The sequence below is a fragment of the Nicotiana tabacum genome, chromosome 13, assembly GCF_000715075.1.
Source record: "Nicotiana tabacum cultivar K326 chromosome 13, ASM71507v2, whole genome shotgun sequence".
Lineage (NCBI taxonomy): Eukaryota > Viridiplantae > Streptophyta > Magnoliopsida > Solanales > Solanaceae > Nicotiana > Nicotiana tabacum.
The window spans coordinates 83,672,895-83,697,479 of record NC_134092.1 but is presented as its reverse complement, the minus strand read 5'-3'; the positions used below and the strand labels follow the sequence as shown (position 1 = coordinate 83,697,479).

Sequence of the window (24,585 nt, the reverse complement as noted above, 5' to 3'; positions counted from 1 at the left end):
GTACTAGGATTAGAGGCAACACTATTGGTGGAGAAGAATGAAGAAAGATATAGTGGAGTGTGTGGCTCGGTGGTTGAACTGCCAGCAGGTGAAGTACGAGCATAAGAGACCGGGTGGTTTGCTTCAGAGACTTGATATTCCAGAGTTGAAGTGGGAGCATATCACCATGGATTTCGTTGTTGGACTCCCAAAGACCTTGAGGAAATTTGATGCGGTATGGGTTAATGTGGACATACTGACCAAGTCTGCATACTTCATTCTGGTTGTGACTACCTACTCTTCAGAGTAGCTAGCTCAGATCTATATTCGTGAGATTATTCGTCTTTATGTTATACTGATGTCTATTATCTTCGATCGAGGCTCGCCATTCACATCGCATTTATGGAGAGCTGTGCAGCACGAGTTGAGCATGACATTTCATCCCCAGACGGACGGGCAATCTGAGCGCACCATTCAGATCTAGGAGGATATTTACGTGCCTGTGTTATGGATTTTGGGGGTTCATGGGATTAGTTCCTACCGCTCGCAGAGTTTGCCTACAATAACAGCTACCAATCGAATATTCAGATGGCTCTTTATGAGGCCTTATATGGGTGTCGGTGTTGTTTTCCAGTTGGTTGGTTTGAGTCGGGGAAGGCTATGTTGTTGGGCACTAATTGGTTCGGGATGCCTTGGAGAAATTCAAGTTGATTCATGATTGGCTTCGTACAACACAATCCAGACATAAGAGTTATTAGAGAGGGGATTTTCACATACAACCCTTGGGTGAGTTATTTTGATTAATTTTCAACTATATTACATGATTATATATGAAATTTAACATCAAATTCATGAGAATCTAAGAGGAATTTTGGGAAATTTTGTCTATTTTTAAAAAATGAAAATTTGGGATTTGAGAGTCGAATTCGACTCGGATTTGAAAACAAATCACATATATGGACTCGTTGGGTTATGGGTAGTCACGATCTATCCTTGGACTCGGGTCTTGACCGGGAAGGCCCAGGATTAACTATAGTTGACTTTTGGAAAATTGTGTAAAGATCATAGCTTTATTGATCGAAATTGGTTTCTCTTGCATTGTTTGATGTTATTAAGTCGGTTTTCTTAGATTTGAGCCGTGTGGAGGTAAATTCTAGGAGAAAAGCTATTTTTGAGTATTTATTTGACCTAGTTAGATAAATATCTTGCCTAACTTTGTGTGAGGAACTACCCATTAGGATTAGGTTTGATTGCACTATTTGAATTATGTGAAAGACGAGTACATGGGGTGACGAGTGTGTACACAGGCTTATATGTAAAAATTAACTGGAGAGGCTCTTAGGTTACTTATAAGCATTTAATTGAGATTGTTATTAATTGTTCTATTTTACGTTGTCAAGTTTATTTTTACAAGCTTTAATTGAAGTTGTTATTTCATGTTTTAGTTTCCATTATCGAGGTTTCCCTTATATGCATTTGTTAGTAGTTGTTGTTATATATTATTCTTTCCATTGTTGAGTTATTCTCATGAATTTAGTCATAACTGCTATTTCATGCTACCTCTTTTATTGTTAAGATTATGTTATGCATTTGAATTTGAAGATGTCATTTCGTGGAAATACCTTCATTGTTGAGTTATTGAAGTTGTAGTTGTTGAAAGCTATTAACTCGGTTGTGGTTAAAATTATTGGTTATTGGAATACCATTCCTTGTTGAGTTAGTTCTCATTCATTTTGTTGTTATTGAGATTCTTGTACATGTTGTGGTTGAGTCATGGGCTATGTGTTGTGGTAATATTGGTATTGTTGATTTTTGCAATGCTGTGGAATATGGGCACGTATGGTGTGAGTTGATTATTGTGTTGTGATATTGATGTGCATATGGCGGTATAAGGATAGGGGTTGATGCGCATGCGGCGGGATAAAGTGGGATTTTATAAGCGTGTTGCTAGTAAGGGAGTTACTTGAAGCCACGCGGTGCGATAAGGCGGCTAAAACGCGTGTAGCTATTTTGAAAAAAATATTTTTTAAATAAATACAAGGCTCACACGGCGATATAAGGAAGATTATGATGTGACTTGTGAAATATGAATATGAGGTATGGCACCTCGGTTGTGATTCTTGTTGCACATTATATATTAAAAAGGCTTATTGATTTGAAGGATTATTATCTTTCCTTCATTCGTTTTACTTGTATCTCCGTGGTATTTGATCACTTATTGTTCTTATCATATGTTAACTCTTTGTTGTCCTTTATTGCCTTAATTTTTGTTGTTAGCCTTATATTCTTATATTGTTTTGTCAACATTATTTATTTTCTTTCCGTTATTAGATTATCTTAATATTGTGTTCGGGTTTCTATGTCTGGTAGGTGTCTTGACCTGGCCTCATCATTACTCTACCGAGGTTAGGCTTGATACTTACTGGGTACCGTTGTAGTGTACTCATGCTATGCTTTTGCACATTTTTGTACAGACCCGGGTTCTTCTGCTTGTGTCGGACGTCAGTGAGTTGACCTAGATATTTCGGAGACTTCAAGGTATACTTGCTTGATGCTCGCAGGCCTCCGAGTCCCCACTGCTGTTGTCTTTTCTACTGTTTATCATTATATCAAAATAGCATTGTATTCAGAGTTCACTAGTGTACTTCTTTAGAACTTATGACTCTATACTACCGGTTATGGGAATTGTACTATTGTTATTCAATTATGGTTACTATGTCATTTATTAGCATAATTTAATATTTTAGTCGATATTTCTGCTAAATATTTTTGTGGGTTACGCTTACCTAGTCTCTAAGACTAGGTGCCATAACGACTACTTAAGGTGGGATTTTGGGGTCATGACAACCAAACTATAAAAACTTTAGTTAATAGCAAAGTGCCTATCGCAAAAAAAAAAAAAACCAAAAAAACTTATTACCTATCTATTCTACATTATGAATCTAAATACCATTATTAAAGATTTTCTCATTTAAGTACATACCCTATACATAATTACCAATTGCATATAAAGTGTTACGCCATGCCTTACTGAGATTCCTTGGAAGGGCGACGTAAGGCTAAGCAACCGATGTCCGTGTAGTTACTATCCGCCAACTGGGGTCCCCTCTGTATGCTAGACGAGATTGTCAGTGCCGTAAATGAGAGAACAAAAAAGAGAATTGAGAATGAAAGAAAACTTGATTGCATTAATAAAAGCTATTACAGCAAAGCAACACGCTGTTGATGGGGAGAGTCACCAATACAGAGAATTTTTTGCTTGCTAGAAAGTTTGATTGCTTGATCCCCTCTAATAGTGCTTAAGAAGAATAAGCCAAAGTTACAGAACTTAGCATAACTAAGCTAGAGAGACATAATGGAAATACATGAAATAAAACTACTCTATATTTACAATAGAAATGACTTAGATTCCAACAAAGCAGAAGCAGGTCCGTTGGCAGCAACATTGTCTTTAACATGCATGACGTTGTTGGAATCTGCCTACGGCTGGGCACTGGCGACGGCTATCGGTGAGGCGACATAGGCACAGGCGCGCTTGTCACTTGGCGCTGCCAAGACCACGGGGCCGTCCATGGCGCTAAGCATTGGGAGGCTTGCCAGGACACCATGGGACGCGTCCAAAGGGTCATGGGGCATGGCTGGAACTCTGCCCATGACATTCTCCCCCACCTGAGTTAGCGACATCCTCGGTGCCTTACTTGCAAGATAATCTTCGATTAGGCTCTTGTTGGTTTTGAGCTTTGTTCCCCTCTCCCAAGTATTGTCCTCTGCATCACAGCCCTGCCATTTCACCAGGAATTCTTCGTGATCTTTCCTCGAAGCATGAAATACCCTATCACCGAGAATACCTTCTACCCGCCTTTTCTCGGTTGAATTCGAGCCTCAAATACTGGGTATTGTGAGTTGGCTCCACGAAGGATCCTTCATGTTTTCTTGAAAAGGTTTCAGGAGGCTAATATGGAAGACTGGATGAATCTATCACTAGGCTGGGGTATCCACCCAGTATGCAACATTCCCAATGTGCTTCTCAATGGATAAGGGTCTAATGTACTTTTGCAATAGGCGAGGGTCATGGAACCCAGCAAACAAGTACCGCTTTGGGATTTTCACCATCACTTTGTCTCCTACTTGATATTCAACAAAGCGATGATTTTGATCAGCATGCTTTTTCATCCGTTTCTGGGCTTTGACAAGATAGCTCTGCATTATCTCTAAATTTCGCTTCCATTCCTTCGAGAAGCTAGCAGCTCGAGGAGATTTCGACATGTTTGGGGCATTCATAGTGTGTGGGAGTAGCGGTTGCTGTCCGGTAATAATTTCAAAAGCGCTTTTGTTTGTACTATAGCTCTTTTGTGAATTGAAACACAGTTGAGCAGCATCCAGAAGCTTCACCCAATTCTTCTGCGATTCGGTAATAAAGTGGCGGAGATATTCCTTCAGCATGCCATTGAACCGCTCCATTTGGTTATCAGATTGCGGGTGGAAACTTGAACTGTGGCTCAAATTGGACCCGAGGCACTTAAAGAGCTGAGTCCAAAATTTGCTTGTAAAGTGAGAGTCGCGATCACTAACGATGTCTTTAGGTAGACCGCAATATTTGACAACATGAGTGAAGAAGAGTTGAGTTGTATCTTCTACTGATATATATTGTGGGGCATCTATAAATATAGCATACTTGGAAAACCGACCTACCACAACTAATATAGTTGTAAGATCTCTTACCTTGGGTAGCCCAGCGATGAAATCCAGTGAAATGCTTTCCCAATGTCTCTTTGGAAAAGGCAATGGATCCAAAAGTCCCGCTTGTGTCAAGAGGTCCGACTTGTCTTTTTGGCACACTAGGCAAGTCTTCACATACTGAGCAACATTATCATCCATTTGAGGCCAATAATAAGCACGGCGCAACAACGCCATGGTGCGTTCTTCACCTGGATGGCCAGCCCACAAAGTATCATGGCAATCCATCATAAGAGTCCTTCACAGATTTCCTCATTTAGGAACATAAAGTCGGTTCCCTTTTACCTTTAGGAACCCATCTTCTATGTAGAACTGGCGAATCTTGTCCTGTCCTACCAAATCGACCAAATACTATGTAGCAGGATCCTTTGGGAGTAGATCTTGTATCTGGTCTCTTATAGTGGTGGCCGCTTCGCTCCCCTTTAGGGTGGCAAGTAGGAACAACGAGGCTAAGTCAGCCCTTCAATTGAGTGCATCAGCAATTTGGTTGGTATTCCCACTTCGGTACTCGAGGTTGAAGTGAAATTCCTCTGGGAGTTCCTGCCACCTGGCATAGCGGCCATTCAGCTTTAGCTGGGCCATGAAATGGCTAACAGCTGTGTTGTCTGTCTTGACCATGAATGGGGTGCCCAGTAGATAGTGCCTCCAAAGGCGTATGCAATGGACGATACCCAATAATTCTTTTTCGTGGGCGACATAGCATCATTCTTCATCCTCCAACTTCCGGCTCTCGTACGCCACCGGATGACCCTCTTGTAGCAAGACTCCGTCCAGAGAAAAGTTAGAGGCATCCATCTGTACTTCAAATGGCTTGGCCAAATCAGGAAGGGCCAAGACGGGGCTACTAGACATAGCCGCTTTCAATGCGTTGAAGGCCTCGACTCGCCTGGTACCCCAATCCCAAGGCTTGACCTTCTTCAGAAGTTCTGTCAACGGCAATGCAATGAGAGAGTAATTCTTCACAAATCACCGATAAAAGTTGCATAGACTAAGGAACGCCCTTAAGGCATGGATATCCTTAGGCGGCGGCCAATCTCTGATAGCCTGAATCTTCTATTGGTCCATCTTTATCCGCCCTTCCTCGATGACATGTCCGAGGAAGTCAAATTGGTTTTGGGCGAATGTGTACTTGGACAACTTCACATATAGTTCGTGCTCCCGCAGTCAAGCTAGGACCTTCCGTAGGTGCTCCAGGTGCTCCTCTAATGTTTTGATATAATATCACAATATCATCCAAGTAGACTACTACGAACTCGCCGATGTATTCTCAGAAGACTTGGTTCATCAATGTGCAAAATATGGCTGGAGCATTAGTCAAGCCTAATAGCAAAGCCAGGAAGTCGTACGACCCATATCTTGTCACACAGGTCATATTGTGTTCATCTCCTTCAGCAATTCGGACTTGCTAGTAACCTGTCTTCAGGTCTATTTTGGTGAACACTATGGCACCACCCAATCTATCGAACAAGTCTGCCATGAGCGGGAAAGGGTACTTGTTCTTCATGGTGATTTTGTTTAGGGCCTGATAATCCACACAGAGTCGTAGGGTGCCATCCTGTTTCTTTTGGAATAGCATAGGGGACTCATAAGGGGACTTGGAGGGCACAATTATCCCCGTGTCTAGTATTTCCGTCAACTTTTTCCGAAGCTCAGTGAGCTCGGGTTGTGACATTCTGTAAGGCACCCAGGCGGGTGGCTTCGCACCCGGCACTAACTCAATCTCATGGTCTATAGTGTGCCTAGGCGGGAGTCACTTTGGCATGACGTCTTCAAACTCCAGTAGCAACTCCCTCACGGGTGTAGGAATGAGACCCGAGAAGCATTCTATATCTTTAATACAAAGGGTAGCTAGGAACGTAGGGTCATATCTTTTGACTCTTTTCTTTAACAGTAAGGCCGAGATGTTCTCAGCGGCCATCTTTATGGTTGTGCATCGAATAATACAGGGCTTGGCCTCGTTTTCTCCCATCATCAGTAGCATGTCAGCATAAGGTACTGGGTCGGTTTGCCTCATGAATTCCAACCCAACTATCAGCTCGAAGTCATCCATGGCGCGCAAGTTGACTTTTCCTTCATAAGGGCAAAGATTCACTAGCACTCCTTTGACTATTCCACCCACTGGCTGAGGTGGTGAATTAATAGCCTTTACACGACCTCTGCCCTTTTCCCACAACTAGACCAAGGCGTTCTACCGAGTTGAGGCTAAGTGTTGTGAGTTGCGCCAGTGTTTATCATCGCCCGAATGGGCTTGCCATTAATTTTCATCTCGACGAACATCAAGGTCTTCCCTTGGTAAATAGGAGGCCCCTCATCCGCCCTATTTTTTTCCTTTCTTGGTCACTCGGCATGGGTCCTTCTTATTACAGATATCAGCACTGGTTCCCGCTAAGGCCTTAGAAATAGAACAAACAAGTATGTTGAAGGCACCTATTGGTTCGGTCTCGTCAGCATCATCTGTGTCGCCATCCGTCCCACCATCAAAAGTTTGATGGGCATTCATCTGTGCATGTAGGAATTAATTATTCCAATGTGGCCCACCGCAATGAAGGCATCCTGAAGGGGGGTTCCTCCCCCGATCATTATTGTTTGATGCAGCACTATTGCTGCCTGAGGTAGGAGCCTTAGATTTCGTTACACTTCGATCTCCTCCACCTCTACTAGGGCCACCATTACTAGGCTGGCCCCTTTTCTATCCTGCTCGGACAGGCGGTTGAGGCTTATCCTTCCGAGCTTCCACTTGATAGTCCCCAAGGCATTCCGCTGCTTGGATCGTCTTGGGTAAAGTGTCTACCCTTTGTCTTTGCAGCTCCATACGAGCATAAGGTTTCAAACCTTCAAGGAATGTGAAGAGTTTGTCTTTGTCTCCTATATCCCGTATGTTCAGCATGAGCAGGGAGGATTTCCGCACGTTATCCCGCACTGAATTGGTCTGGCGGAGCTCCAGTAGCTTTCTCTGCGCACTGTACTTAAAATTTTCGGGGAAGAACTGTAGATGTATGGCCGCCTTTAGTTCAGCCCATGTCTCGAGAGTATCTTCACCAGCTCTGATGGCTTCATTTTCACCCGCCACCAGAGTTTAGCATCTCCTTGAAGATACATGGCAGCAGTTGCTACCTTTTTTGCTTCTTCTAACTCCCCCACTGCATCGAAATATTGTTCGATGTCGAAGATGAAGTTCTCCACTTCTTTGGCATTCCTAGCTCCATTGTATAATTTTGGCTCAGGAATCTTCAGCATTTGTGGCACAGGGGCGAGGTTCACAACACCCCTTATCTAGTTTCCGCCTCATCGAAGTAGGCCTTATAGTGCAACATTGACAATATTGAGCTGGCCTATCAAATTGTCTATAGTTTGATGCATGACAGTCACCCTGTCTGCCTTTTGTGCCCTGTAGGCTAAATCTTCGGTATGCTCCTATTGGAGGCCCTCGAATTTACCAAATAGTTCGGCTACCTCTGTGGTTGCCGTTTGCCGGTCTCCCTCAGAGTCGCGACTGATGTTCGCAATATCACCTTCGGCTTGTTGCATCCTGCGGTCCAGGTCGTCCAACCTTTGCACTAGGTTGGTTCTTAGATCAGGCACTGTGTTCACGTGGGGTCGTAATACATGAACCGTCTCTTCTCGGGCCGTAATACGGTCCTTATGATTCATCATGGTCAGAAATGGTGGTAATGGCAATGTGTTCCCTCGAGCGATGTCGAGCCTAGGCTATGATAGCAAGTGTTTCACGACGCCTTCCTGATTTCCTTGGAAGGGCGACGTAAGGCTAAGCAACCGATATCCGTGTAGTTACTATCCGCCAACTGGGGTCCCCTCCATACACTAGACGAGATTATCAGTCCCGTACGGAAAAACCAATGTCAAAAGCAATTGAAAGAACAGAAAAGAGAATTGAGAATGAAAGAAAGCTTGATTGCATTAATGAAAGCTATTACAGAAAAACAACACGGTGTCGAGGGGGAGAGACACTAGTACAGAGAATTGCTTGCTTGCTAGAAAGTTTGATTGCTTGATCCCCCTTAATAGTACTTAAACAAAATAAACCAAAGTTACAGTATATGATATAACTAAGCTAGAGAGACATAATGGAAATACATGAAGTAAAACTACTCTATATTTACAATAGAAATGACTTAGATTCCTACAAAGCAGAAGTAGGTCCAACGGCAGCAACCTTGTCTTTAGCATCAGAGTCTGCGCGGGCGGCGCTGTCTGCGCGCATGACGCTATTGGCATCTGCTTGCAGCTGGGTATTGGCAAGGGCTATCGGTGAGGTGACATAGGCACAAGCGCGCTTGACACTTGACGCGGCCAAGACCACAGGGCCGTCCATAGCGCTAGGCGTTGGGAGGCTTGCCAGGACGCCATAGGGCGCGTCCAAGGGGTCATGGGGTATGGCTGGATCGTATTATGCTCTAATTGTCCCTATTTTCTCTCTTTATCTTTTTCACGCCTTCCAAAGAATATACAGACCTTAACTTCCATATATGAAGAATCAATTCATCAAAGCTGCAAAGAAGAAAATGTTGAGGCTGATTTGAAGAAATCCATGTCGAAAACGCTGGATAGTGATGTCTCGAGAGCCTACCGAAGTTGAGTGTCTGCTCGCCATTAATTTGCTCAGTCAAGGAGTTAAAAAAGGGAACTGGTTGAAGAGACAGCCTCAGAGCAATGTGAAGGCTACAATGGAGAAACTCCTTAAAACTCTTCTAAATGCTTGAAAGGTTGTACGACATTCAAAATGATAAACCTAATAAAAAATCATGAAAAACTTCATTGTCAATCATTCACAAGCTTCAATATTTTGATTCGAAAATCGATTTTGTGAAATTATTATTTATTTGGATAAGATATTGCTGCAGATTATTGGGAATTTCCTTTGGAGTTTATATCTCAATTTGGAGAGAGTTCGGTGAAGATTCAAGATGGTTTTGATTGAATTTCACATTGAAAATTCAAAAAGGAAGACATAAATAAATTATATGTATTTTGTATGTCGGGCATACAACGACATATAATATACATACAACTAATATAATTATACAAGTTGTATATAATTGAGCAGATTCTATATAACAAAATATTGTATACAAGTTATATGTAAGATGTATATTCGGACGAATTCTAGTAAAATAAAAAGTCGTACGCAAGTTGTATATAAATTCTATATGGTTTACCAGATTTGTACATAGTTTGTAAAAAACAAACACTCTACCTGCTTTTTGTAACTAGAAAATCTAGCTGAAACGGGTAAATATTATCCTAATTTTGTATCTATAATAAAAAAATTCCCCAAAGAAGTGAAAAGAAGAAAAGATAAGAAAATGAGGCCTAGGTGTGCTATTTCATTTTGTGAATGCCCAATTCAGTATATTTCTCCAAGAGAAAAGAAAGAAAAAATAAGAGTACATGAGTTTCTTTCCGTGGTCATTATCCCCACAATTAAGGTGTTACAATTAGAACTGGTAACAGTCTATTCAAATCAGCTACATAATTAGTGTAACATTGAAAGTTTTAGGACCTCTTGTGTGTTTTATGAGTCCCATTGTAAATTAGGATTTCTTGAAAAGGTTATTATCTATGACAATATATCGTCCAATAGTTTATGTCTTTTCAATCTAACGGGATTTACATATATATCTATTTTTGAGGTCACTACTGAAGTTATACTCATATTGCATAAAACTTTACAAACTTACCTGCTTTAGGATCAACTTCAGTTAGCGAGTCTGAAGTTGGAATAATTCGCGTCTGAAGTTGCAAACTTAAGATGCACTTCAGACTGTTTTAGTCTGAAGCATGCACTTAAGACTTTTTTAATTTGTAGTGCAAAAATTACGCTTAAGATGCACTTAAGACTTAATTGGTCTGAAGTGTAGCTAATATTTTCATGCACTTAAAACTTTAGTCTGAAGTAAGGGTGTGCATGGACCGGGTTAGGTCGATTTTTATCAAAATCAAACCAAACCAACTATATCGGTTTGGATTGGTTCGGTTTTGTCGGATTTTTTGGGTTTTTTTATTAAATAATTATTATGATAAATGAATATATGTTTAGTAAAAATTGAAAAAGCTGACAAACGTATGATATATTAAAACATACTTATTGAAGAATTTTTTAGTAAAACATGATAGTTATATTCTTAGTTATCTAATAATAATTTTTCATTGATGTACGCTTTCAAGCTTAACTGAATTTAATAATTAAACATAAAAATCAATATGATACCTAAATTATGATATGTTCTATTTAATTTTTAATTATTGAAATACCATTTCAAATTCGAAAAAGATATAAGAATTTAATATCTTGACATATAAATATGGAAGAACAAAGAGATTGACGCATTTCAGTAGTACTTGATAAAAAAGTGATGATACAACCCTTTATTTAAAGTAAATAAAAATGAATATACTTCATACTTCTATTAATATTACATCCCATGAGAGGATCCCAAATATTTTTAAATATCTTTTAAAGAAAGCTCTATATAAAATGTTAAAAGTATATATAAGAATTATATATTTATATGCCGGCTTGGTTCAGATTTTTTTACTCAATACCAAACCAAATCAAATCAAATCAGGTTTGTTAATCGGTTTGGTTTGACTTTTTGGTTTGGTGTAATTTTTCGGTTCTGTTTGAACACCCGTAGTCTGAAGTGCAAATTGCTCAGAAACAAAAACTTGTTCTTTGAATTTCAATAATTCAATACTCAAATCTACTCCAAATGAGCTCAAATTTAAAACATAACTTTCAAATATCATTAAGAACAAGCTCTAATCATCAATTTATTAAAATAATAACAAATCTAACAAACTCATTTTGTAACTAAGAGGAAGAAGAAGAAGAATGTCACGACCCAAATCCCATAAAAGGTCGTGATGGTGCCCGTCGATGTTGTTAGGCAAGCCAACGGTAAATCTCCAACTTAATTATTTATTTTTAACTTGTAAAATCAAAAATTTCTTTAAATACACCGAATTAAACGAATAACTCATGGAAATATACGTACTCCTTCACCAAAATACCGATTACGAATAAACATAGATCAAAGTGATAATAGTAATAAGTACAACAGTGAATAACCACTAGTAGCCCCCAAAATCCGGTGTCACAAGTGCATGAGAAATTTAGGGAATATACAAAATCACTATAACTATTCTCTGAAATAAAATAGACAAAAATAATAAATAAGATAAGAGGGAGACTCCGGGTGCTGCAGATCTAAGCAGGAAAAGCAGCTCACTAAGTCTCCGTATGATACGTCTATGCACTTGTATGACCACTGGAAGTACCTGTCTCAGTACCTACACAATCAGTGCAGAAGTGTAGTACGAGTACGTAAATCAACGCGTACCTAATAAGTATTTAGTCTAACTTTGAAGAAATTGTAATGAGGGGTCGACTTGACACTTACTAGTGGTCAAAATAATAAAATATATAAAGTAAACACATATGAAACACAACAAGTAACAACTAAATGTATAAGCTTTAATAATAAATTTCCAAACATGGATTGTTAGCCTCAAAGGCACACAATCAACTGATACTAATATCAAATCAATTCTCAAGTATTACGCACGAGTCTGTCAAGGTGAACGGCCTTATCCCATAGGAATATTGTTACACAATACTGTCGAGGCGAACAACCCGATCTCATAAGAATAACTCACAATACTGCCGAGACGCACGATCCGATCCTATAAGAGTAATTCACAACATGGTCATGGAGAACAACCCGATCCCATAAGAATAGTTTACAACACTGTCGAGGCAAACGACCTGATCCCGTAAGAATTGTTTGTAGTCATGCCGAGGCGAATGGCCCGATCCCATAAAACTATAGAAACTCTCTCTAGCAAAAATACATGCGAGTCAAGAAGACACGGAACTACCGTTTATCAAATATTTCACAATTTCCAAAGTAAGAGACTCAGTCAATATTTTGTTCTAGCCTCAATCTGAGTCATAAATTAAAGAAATCAAATACACAAGATTAATTCAAATAGAACATTTAAGGCATGATGTGAAACTAAGTCTACCCAGACATAAATATGAATCCAGCTACATACGGACTCTCATCACCTCGTGCATACGTAGCTCCCACAACAAGTAGCACACAACAATTAATACAGGTACGGGGATAATTCCCTCTTACAAGATCAGGAAAGAGAATTACCTCGCTTCCCTCACTACCCGGCTCTTAAATCGCACTAGTAGACTCCAATCGATGCCGAGCAATCTGAAACTAGTCAAAAGTCGTATAAATTAATCAATATATGTCCAAAAGTTTATAATTTAGCTATTAAAATAATTTTTCATCCTAATTCGGAAAGTCCATAAAAGTCACTCTCGGGTCCACGTGCCTGGATTTCGAAAATATTTATAGATAATTGTTACCAATGACCTTACGAACTCAAATATATAATTTATTTTCAATTCCATAATCAATTTCGTAGTCAAATCCCATTTTTACTAAAACCTAGGTTTTCCAATAAAATTCCCAAAATTTTCATAATTTATACTCCCTCCGTTTTAATTTATGTGAACTCATTTGACTGGGCATGAAGTTTAAGAAAAAAGAGAAGACTTTTGAACTTGTGGTGTAAAATGAGGTACATATATTTTGTGTGGCTATAAATCATTGCATAAAGGTAAATTGTTTCCAAATAAGGAAAGTGGTCATTCTTTTTGGCACGGACTAAAAAGGAAATAGATTCACATAAATTGAAACGGAGGGAGTATGTTAAAACCTACTCATAATCGGTGTATTAACTCAAGAATTGCTAGATTTTCACTTACCGTGTGATGCTTGATGAAAATCCCCTCAAAAGAGCTCCCAAAGATCGGCCAAGCCAAGAGAGAAATGAAAGAAATGAGCCTTAGTCCCGAATTAAAAATCACCTTCTGCCTAGCAATTTCTGCATCTGCGGAACCTTCTCCGCTTCTGCGACTCCGCATCTGTGGAACTAACCTCGCAGATGCGGCTTTCACTAAAGTGCCGACCTTCCGCTTCTGCGGACTCCAGCCGCTTCTACAAAAAAATGTGTGCATCTACGGTTCTTCCTCAACAGGCCAACTTCTGCATCTGCGGTAAATTCCTCGCATCTGTGCGCCAGCCCACCAAGACAAAACTCACAGATGCGCTCCACTGGCCGCTTCTGCGGCCCTTTTCCGCAGATGCGAAAACACCAGACCTTTAAAAACCAGCAATACCAACATCAACCAAAATGATCCGAAATCTATCCAAAATATACCCGAGGCCCCTGGTACCCCATTAAAACACACCAACAAGTCATAAAACACAATACGATCCCATTTTATACTTCAAACCACACAAAATGACTTCAAAACTATGAATCACCCCTCAAGATCAAAACAGTAAGTTCATATACTTCAAACTTTGAACAAGGCATCCGATTCAAGCCTAATCTATCCGGAATGAACCCAAATTTTGCACACAAGTCACAATTCACTATACGAACCAATTTCAAGGCTCGGAATCCCAAACGAATTTCGATAACACCAAAACCTACTTCAAATTAACCTTAGGAAACTCTAAAACCTTCAAGACGCTAACTTTCAACAATAAGCGTCGAAACACTCCCGGTCTACACGAAACTCGATCAGAACATACGCCCAAGTCTAAAATTATCATACGAACCAATTGGAACCTTCAAATCCCGATTTCGAGAGCGTTTACTCAAAGTATTGACTCACGTCAGACTTGGTCACCTTAGGCCACTATTATGGAATATGTGTTCTGAATTCAATGTGAACCCTTCCAAAACCAAACCAATCATCCTTCTAAGTCATAAAATAGTAAAAGCATATGCGAAAAGTTTTTAATAGGAGAACGGGGATCTAGAAAGTAAAATGACTGATCTGGTCGTTACAAAGAAACTCTAAGAAGTAGCAAAAAGAGAAGTGTCACATCAACTCACTGCTGTAAAACACTATAAACCATCTTAAAATCAAACACCGCGTAAATCTACCATCACCTTTGCTGTCACAACAACTAAGGAGGAGGAGGAGGAGGAGGAGGGAGGAGAAAATATTCTTAAGTTATCTGTTCTTTGAATACTAATTAATTTTTTTTAAAAGTTGATACAAGTTAAATAATGTGGTGACCAAATAGCGCACGCCGTGAAATTTTTACCAATCTCATGCCTCAACCATCTATAACCAGATGCCTTTAGAATCCGAATGAGCTTTTCTTTTCCTTTCTTTTTTGTGATATGAAAAAGGAAATTTTTGCTTTCTTTATGCTCTGACAATGGAAATATGAACTCGTAGTAGCCACTCACTATCTTTTTCAGTTTCCATATAAAGTTTGAAGGGTTGGGAGAAAAGAAAAAAGTTTAGAACTAATACTGCATGAAAGAGAATAAACTATATGAATATGCAATTAAATCAGGCTTCTTTACAACCATTATTCATGGAAATATAGATACATTTAGCAAGAAGCTGCAAAGGGGTAAAAGACAAATAAAATCTTGCACTCGTATATACCTTATTTTTTGCATTTGCATGCTTTTAATGCTTGTATCGAATTTGAGAAAATTATTCCAGCAGCTACGACCAACAAATGTCAGGAAGACCAATAAACAAATCAGTCTCCACCTCTGAATTCTGGACGCTATGGCTACAGCTTGCCGTTTCTTTCTGTTGGGATATTCGTGTTAGGGGAGGTGGTGGTGCTTCTGGTTGCCGCCTTAGCCCACACTATCATCATGATGATAAGAATTGTCAACAAAACCAGGTCATGCATAAACTTTAGGAGTAATATTTTGGACACTGACAGTATTTAGAACTTTTACACAACTAGATTAAGTTGATTTTGATAAGAAAAGGGACCTTGGACCTAACAACTCCAAAAGCTAGTTTATGAGGTTAGGATTATCCAAAACGAAGTCCAATTTTCTTTCTCATAGGCAATATGGGACTCAATGCCCCTGTACGCCTAGGACTGGACATCTCGAGCGTGGACAATATAAGATGGAGGTCCAATATCGAGTAAACAATAAATTAAGAATGGCCTGATTCTAACACCACGATAAGAAAATGAAATTTGGACCTAACCTTACCCCGAAAGTTAGCTCATGAGATGAGGATTGCCCAAGACCATATAAGGAGTCCAAATTTACTTCGCACATCCAAATGGAACTCAACGGACTTACAACAAGTAACTCGTCATATCAAGATTGATATGGTAACCTAGAAAGCTGAGTAATTAACGACCTCTTCTAGCTGGTTAATTTGCATCAATGGTATAATATAACTTAAACTCATAGTTTAAACAGGCTTCAGACTATAATTATTGGGTCTAAGATTGCTTTAGCATTTTTCATTAGTCGCATATAATATAATTGCAGCGTTTACTCTCGCAGGTGGTTTTTGGAATTGAACTTGCAGTTTCATAAGCTGTAGAGCTTCATTGATCTAAAACCCTTTTAGTTAATTTAGTTAGAAGAATATACGAAAACAATGATACAAACATGACCTCGGCCACTTTGACAAGATACATTATTATTCGACAGAGCAGATATATGGGAGAGTCAATTAATTCACCTCTTCAGATAATCTTTCATTTTCTTCAAGCAATTGTTTTTCCTGCACAAGAGGAAACAAAAGGCTACTAGTACGGGGAGCACTTAAAGAAGTAGTAAGTAATAAAACCCATGAAATGCATTGAAGTTGTTTCATCATACCTTGGCTTTTAACCGTTGAATTTTGTCCTTGAATAATTGAGTCTAGAAAATGACCAAGAAAGAACTGGTTAATCAATGAAGGTCAATCACTAAAACATTTTAGGAGTCACCAATTACCAAAGAAGAAGAAAAGGGAATCAACTCCACTTTGTAGGACACATATAATTTAAATTGGTACATTAATACCTTTCTTGCCCTGATGTTCTTCAGGCTTCTTTCCAGCTGGCTGTCAATCTCTTGAAGTTCATTCATTGAACATGATCCAATACCTTGACCCATAAGCTTCCTAAGCATTTCAAATTCAAGATTGCACTGAATATGCCAAGAAATATAAAAGAGAGAGTATCACGTTGAAGAATGCAGGGGGAAAAGTAACTGCTAACACAATACCTCTTAGAAACTTCAAGGATCTCGATCTTCTTTGCTATGTTTGCTGTTTCTTCCTTCAAGTGCTGCAAATCAAAATCAATTATGTAATAACATGAGGAGAAAACATGTGGAAAATTTCCCGGAGGAGGATATAAAATAAAGTTTCCTCCCACGAGGTGAAAAAAAAAAGAATTGCTTATCTGATCCATCTTTACATCACAACTAACAACTTTATGTTCTTTGGGGTGATCATTTCATTTACTGATTGAATATAAACATATATATTACAAAATTATAAACACGTAATAATGGGGGATTGAATTGATCCATGTTTGAGTAATAAATGATGAAGTAAATGTATATTCATCTTTTGGGGGCAAAGTAGGGCATGTTATGTTGGAATAGTAAATGTATTTTCATTTTTTTGGGGCAAAGACAGGGCATGTTATGTTGGAATAATAGTGAAAAAAATAAAAATAATACTGCAATATTATGTTATTGAAAGCAAAATAGCAATAATATATTTGGAGAAGAAGGGCATGAGGCCTGACCTTCTCAGAACAGTTCCAATCTGGATATAAAAGTCAAGTTCAATCGTCGAAAGTGAGATCCCTTTTAGTCCAGTCTTCTTTTTTCTTTTGAGTCAGGTTCTTAAGACAGGAAATCGGATTTTCTGAATATCTCTCTTCCGGCCTATGTTGTAAGTTAGTTAGTTAGAGATCGAAACTGGACCTGACATTTTTGCATGGGCTTGGACTTGCTTTGATGATGAGTAGGCTTGTTGTGCTTTGGCCCTTCTGTGGGCTTTTATTTCAAGAAAATTGGCATTTCAAATGCTTGAATAAAAGAGACTAAGTGTAGTTTATATAGATGCTTTACAGTGTATTGTTTTAGTGCTGGTTCTAAAATTCATGTTGGAAAAAATAATAATCCCGTCCAAGAATAATATCAACGACAAATAATAATAACACAAGAGAGTAACAACGACACCAACTCTTTTAATGGGTAAAATACAATACCCGAGTGGAGCAATATAACCACTATAATATTACAACCTAGTACTGTCAAGAGACTATACAATCTTGAAAGAAATAACACTCTTTATTTAAAATACGTCACTGCAATATTACTCACATTTACTATTTATCTCACAAACTACAATCTGTGGATTACTCTCTTTAACTTCTATTGCTTCTCTCTTATTTTGGTGTAATTGAAATGAAGAATGGAGGCCTCTATTTATAGTAAGAGATGCCATTCAACTACTACAAAGAAGATGTCTTATTGTTGATTTAATCCTATAATTTTTCAACAAAGTTAGGTAACTCTCATTATCTTCAACAAAGTTTTCAACAAAATTAGGCACCTCCCATTTTTTTCAATAAAGTTGTCGACAAAGTTAGGCATCTCACATTTTTTTCTTTGTTTTTCTTTAATATGAGCCCCACAAATCTCTCCCTTAATTTTGATTTTTCTTTTTCATTCCAAGACTTGATCTCAATCTATGAAAATCCTCAAACTTAAAAGGCTTTGTAAAGATATCTGCAGCCTGATCATGAGACTTCATATATTTGAGTTTGACTTCCTTCTTGGCAATGCACTGCCTTTACTTGTAGCCTTTAGCTACAAGTCGTGCCTTATATCTCTCCAGATCTCCATCAACATTCTTCTTTACCTTGTATATCCATTTAACTCCAATTGCACGATGACCCTTGGAAAGAGTTGTTAACTCCCAAGTGTTGTTCTTCTCTATTGACTCGATCTCCTCCTGCATGGCTTGTCTTCAACAGCTTCATCAAAATTTATTGGTTCACTATCAATAAAGAGACAATATAAAAAATCAAAATTAGTAACTTCTTCTATGTCCTCATAGAGCTCTTGAATACTCCTTGTCCTTTGCGGTTGTTCATTTAAACTTTTTTTAGAAGAGGGAGATACAACATTTGTTGGAGAAGGAAGTGGAGTTGTATCTGGCCCAGGTTCCATGGTCTCTGGTTCCTCTTCATCACCAAACTATGTAAGAAAATCATATGAAGTTTCTTCTTGAGCTTCCTAGTTCCATGCCAATTCTTCATCAAATTCAACATCGCGATTTACCATCTTGCAGCTACTTGGGTTGTATAGCTTGTAGCTTTTTGAACTAGTATCATAGCCAACAAACACATGCTTGACATTTCGATCGTCAAGCTTCGCTCTCCCTTGATGTGGAACATGAGCATAGTCTATGCTCCCAAAGATTCTTAAGTGCTTAACACTTGGATTTCTTTCACTTCATGCTTCTTGAGGGGTTTGATCTTTAACATTCTTTGTTGGAGACTGTTGTTCAAATAAACTGCACAAGATATAGTTTCTTTACCAAAGAAAAGTAGATTGATTGGTCCACACACATCAGTGTGAACAAGCTGAAGCGGCTTGGTTGATCTTGACATGGCCTCCTTTGGAAAATTCTTCCTTGCATGTTTTCCAAGAAGACAAGCTTCACACAATTGATTGGGATGGCTTATTGATAGTATCTCATGCACCATGTTCTTTTCTCCCATTGATTTGAGCGCTTCAAAATTTAAGTGCCCAAATCGCATGTGCCAACACCATGATTCATATTGCACATTAGCCTTCAAACATTTTGCATCAATTGTCTTAAGATTCAGAGAGAATAATCCATTCTTAGCCATATGCACTTTAGCAATTAGAATTTCACTTGAATCTCTAAGCCAAAGATGCATATTTTTCATGTGGATGTCATATTCCTTTTCAAGAAGTTGGTCCAAACTTAAAATATTATTTTTTAATTTTGGGACATAATAAACATCTTGAATTAACTTATGACTACCATCTTTACAGGAGATCAGAATCGTACATATCCCTTCAATTTGAATCTTTGAGGTATCTCCAAAGGACACATTACCTCTCACCGTTTTATTGATCTCCACAAACTTCTCTTTGCATCCACACATATGATTGCTTGCTCCATTATCCAAATACCACGAGCTGCAATCATCTTTGTCTTCTTCCTTGAGTGCCATCAATAATGTTGACTCAACTTTTTTTTTCTTGTTGGTCAACAAGGTTAGATTTTTCTTCAATATTGCTACGACATTTCCAAGAGCAATGGCCAAATTTATGACAATTATAACACTCAATTTTTGATTTGTCATACCTTTGTCCATTATTTTCTTGGTAGTAGCCATGTCCTATTCCTCCTCTATGTCCACGACCACGACCTCTGAATGTCTGGTGGATTTTAACTTCATTGTTGAAGTTGTTAGCGTTGCTTCTTCCTCTTCCATGACTGCCACGACCTCATCTCCGTCCATTCCCTCGATAGCTCTTTTTACCTCCATAATCTTTAAAAGATGCCTGAGTTTTAAGAAGTTGCTCCAATGGCACTTCTTGTCTCCTCCTGATCTTTTCTTCATGGGCCTGTAAAGAATCCTCCAATTGCTCTACCATCATAGAGTCTAAATCCTTAGACTCCTCAATAGCACAAACCACAAAATCAAATTAAGGTGTTAAAGTGCGAAGGAACTTTTCTACTATACAGACATCTTTTATGTCCTCCACATATCTTCTTAATTGATTTACAACGGCCTTCACTTTTGAACAATAATCTTAAATGTATTCAGATTCTTTCATTTTTAAAACTTCAAAATCAACCCTTAGAGTTTGAAGTTTTACCTTCCTCACCTTGTCAACTCCTTGAAGAGAATTTTGTAAAATCTCTCAAGCTTCCTTTGAGGTGGTAGCATCTGCTACCTTCTCGAACATGGCATCATCCAGACATTGATGGATGAGCGTGAGGGCTTGTTGATCTTTCTTCCTTGTCTTTGCCAAGACATTTTTTCATTTTGAGGCAGAGCTTTCTTATTATCGGATTTTGCATACCCTCTATCTACAATTTCTCACGCATCATGAGAGCCAAGAATGGCTTTCATACGTAAACACCATTTCTTATAATTATCTTTTGTGATACGGGGGTACTGAAAAGACAGCGTACCATTATTTGCCATGTCTCTGATACCACATTGTTGGAAAAAATAATAATCCCGTCCAGGAATAATATCCACGACAAATAATAATAACACAAGAGAGTAACAATGACACCAACTCTTTTAATGGGTAAAATACAATACCCTAGCGGAGCAATATAACAACTATAATATTATAATTTAGTAGTGTCAAGAGACTACTACAATCTTGAAAGAAATAACACTCTTTATTTAAAACACTTCACTATAATATTACTCACACTTACTATTTATCTCATAAACTACAATCTGTGGATTACTCTCTCTTAACTTCCATTGCTTCTCTCTTATTTTGGTGTAATTGAAATGAAGAATGGAGGTCTCTATTTATAGTAAGAGATGCCATTCAACTACTACAAAGAAGATGTCTTGTTGTTGATTTAGTCCTATAATTTTTCAACAAAGTTAGGCACCTCCCATTTTCTTCAACAAAGTTGTCAACAAAGTTAGGCATCTTCTATTTTTTTCAACAAAGTTGTCAACAAAGTTAGGCACCTCCCATTTTCTTCACTCCAAAGTGACAATCATACAGTGTATTTTAGTTCTGGATAACGAGTTAAACACAAAATAATAGAAGTCCATAATCAAACATTCTCGTTAATACTTCTGAAATGAAGTGATGACCATGGTTAAGTGGAGTAGGAGGAGAAGGAGAAACGGTATAAATGTGAAAGAGAATTCACGTTGGATTGTGGGTATTGGAAGAAGCTGACACTGCTAGGCTCTGGTACCATATTAACATAAACAATTATTTGGTGAGAAGAACATATACAACAACAACAACCCAGTAAAATTCCACTAATGGGGTCTGGGGAGAGTAGTGTGTACGCAGACCTTACCCCTACCCCGAAGGAATAGAGAGACTGTTTCCGAAAGACCTTCGGTGAGAAGAACATATACTTTAGAGTAAATTTCATTTAACCTCCTTAACGTTTACTGGTTGAGAAATAATATCTCCTTCACCTTTTGAACGAGAACATTAACCCTCTAGAGCAATGTTTTTTGATGACCTTTGAAACTTTAACACAAGAAAAGTGTTGTAATAATTTTTTTGCTTAAAGATTCAACAAAAGTATAAACCACTGATCACGGTTCAGAAAAAATGAATCAATTTGCTAGTTTCGATGGAAGCAAATAATAAACCTCAAATTCCTAATGTCCAGAAACTCTTCCATTTACGCTAACTTTCGTGATCCCTCAATTATTTATTCTGGTTTAACTTCATGTTTCAGCTGAATTTTATGTAGGGAAAAAATATAGTAGAGCAAGAAAGTTCTCAGCTTGTGTTATCTCTAAGCTTCGCTGGTAATCCTGTCCATAGAGTGGTCTACTATATATTTTGCTGCAACTCTTTGAGATAGAATTGATACCAAAACCCGAGTAACTCTAGCAAAAGGGAGCAAAATGCTGGATGAAGTTAAAGTGGAAGATAATGCTCCTATCATCTGCAGTTATTGAATGCCAACAAAAAAATGCATGTTACACCCTATATTTTCGTACGTGAAAGTACATCATAAGTCAATTGATGTAAGCTCAGAAATGAGATCATTTTTGAAAGTACATAAAATAAGTTAATCATGTTACCTTGGAGGTTACAAATCTTTAAGATCATGGATAACAACTACCAAGAGGGTTGAAAGGCTTAGGAGCTAAGCAAATTGAAGAAAATAAGTTTCGTCGAATGTCGACAAGTTGGGAATGTTATAACGTGTACTTTTGATGTGATACTAGGGTTCTTAACGTGATAAAGAGGTTATGTTATGAGTTATTTTAGTCGTATGATAGTCGTGTGTTACATTTTGAAGTCAAGCGAGTTTTGGAACAAAAGTTGGCAAAGGTCATCACAAGTTACATTCATAATGTGCTGAATATTAGGTCAAATGTATCAGAACTTTTCTCCTAATATACTTGGAATTATAGGATGATCCATATATCAAATTTAAGATCTACGAGTCTAGTTTGTAATGCATTAAACCGTTTATCAATTGGACATCGGAGCAGAGAGATATTTGCAGTTTCGTGAGACTGCGCAGACAGCAAAGGTGACAAGTAGGTGGATCCCTAAAGCTTTTTGAGCAATACCTTTCGTGTGTTATATGAGTTTTTTTGGGACATATTATATACCAAATTGAAGGTCATGGAATTTAGTTTCCAACACTTTTAATCGTTCATTCATACAAAATCAGGATAAAAAGGTATAAGCATGGGAAGAAGGACCAATGCTAGGGTGCCAAGTAGCACCTTTTTGACTTTTTAACAAATTGGATATTTATATCCCTTATGTCGTCTCTTTCTTCATTTTTCCAGAAACCACGACCAAATAAAACCCATAAACTTACCCTTAAGATCTCGGGTTTCAAAGAAGATTAACATCCCGGGTACGAAATCAAGAAGCGATAATATTAGAACGATCCCTACAACGTAAGTATCGCTATATCGCCTTTCTTTTTCTTTGTAGTTTGCGTTTTGGAAGGTATTTAATAGTTAAAAAAATGCCTACAATCTGTATTTAATATTTTAAATATCAAAAAAAGTTGATAAATTCGTTTCTAATAGTTAGAACTCACGGGACGGTGATTGGAAGCCGTGAGTTCGAGTTATTCGACTTGTGGTGGACTGTTTCGAGTTGTTTTTGGGATGTTTAGACTTGAATTCACTATAGGAGGTAATTATATTGTGTTCTTACATGTTCTTAAGGTTGTCTTGATGTTGATTAAGTTAAATAGATGGGCTAAACATGAACTAGTGAATAAAGTTGCTAATTGAGGATAGTTGGAGTTATGGATTATTTTCTTTGTTATAAATATATGGTATAAGGTTGTAATCATTGATGGATGACTTCATTATCATGTTAATAATACTGTTAAGTTAAATTAATAAGGCTATAAGGGGTGATGTGGGGTATACAGGTTTCAATCGGAGCTAGCTTGCCACTCGTCGTGAAATAGTTGTGACTTCTTGTTGTTATATGGTGTTTTGTTATTGATAATTATGTATTGCTTGATTACTCTTTTCATTGTTGTTAGTATATGGTATTGGAGGAGGCTCTTTTTACCGGGGAGATGCTGCCCAAATTTACATAAACGAGCTACTAGTTTAAGTTGCGGACTTAGCCTTTACTCAACACTGATTTTGAATCTCTTTATGCTATGGTAGATTGAGTTGAGTTGTTTGAAAAATTGCTTGGAAGGTATTAAGGACCCAACAAAGTTAAGGTATGTTAAGTCTATCTCTTCTTTCCTTTTGGCATGATCCATATGATGCAATGAAACGAGCAAGCACGCAACTTTTAAAAATGATTCTATTCTTAGAAGTACTAGGGGTGCCTATGTTCTTGATTCCCCATGTGTCTATTATTTTATCATTTGTTCATGGGTCTCAGTAAATAAGTAAGTTGATAAAGTTTATTTCATGATATTAACCAAAGGCATATTGATCTCATGACATTCCGAGAGATCTTACTTCATTATGCATTGCATTCATTGATACATGTATATTGACCCATGACTAGATGGCGTCATATATATGTAAAGATATGTATATGGGATATGGGAAAAGGTTATAGCGTTATATACGCATCACCACCTGATCAGCTGGTATACGTTGATGATTTCGCCCATAGAGGCCGAGATGATATGATGGGATGCCCTCAGAGGCTTAGTGATGTTATGTACGCACATACCTATGCATGACGTGACATTTATACGCATATGCATGACATTATAAATGTTTCATGATTCAGAGAGCTATTCAGACTTAC

At 38.1% G+C, this 24,585-nt stretch overlaps 1 protein-coding gene across 3 annotated transcripts in view; it reads right to left on the bottom strand.

Moving 5' to 3' along the window:
* Positions 1-15,121: 15,121 nt before the first annotated feature.
* The window catches only part of LOC107772910 (MADS-box protein AGL42-like), a 42,609-nt gene continuing 33,145 nt past the window's right edge, over positions 15,122-24,585 (bottom strand). For all 3 annotated transcript variants that reach the window (XM_075228094.1, XM_075228093.1, XM_016592369.2), the window contains 5 exons: positions 16,822-16,883; positions 16,618-16,717; positions 16,432-16,473; positions 16,292-16,333; positions 15,122-15,445 (listed from right to left, as the gene is read on the bottom strand). In XM_075228094.1, the coding sequence (XP_075084195.1) occupies positions 15,296-15,445; positions 16,292-16,333; positions 16,432-16,473; positions 16,618-16,717; positions 16,822-16,883 (396 nt within the window). In that variant the 3' untranslated portion in view covers positions 15,122-15,295. The remainder of the gene's footprint in view (positions 15,446-16,291; positions 16,334-16,431; positions 16,474-16,617; positions 16,718-16,821; positions 16,884-24,585) is intronic.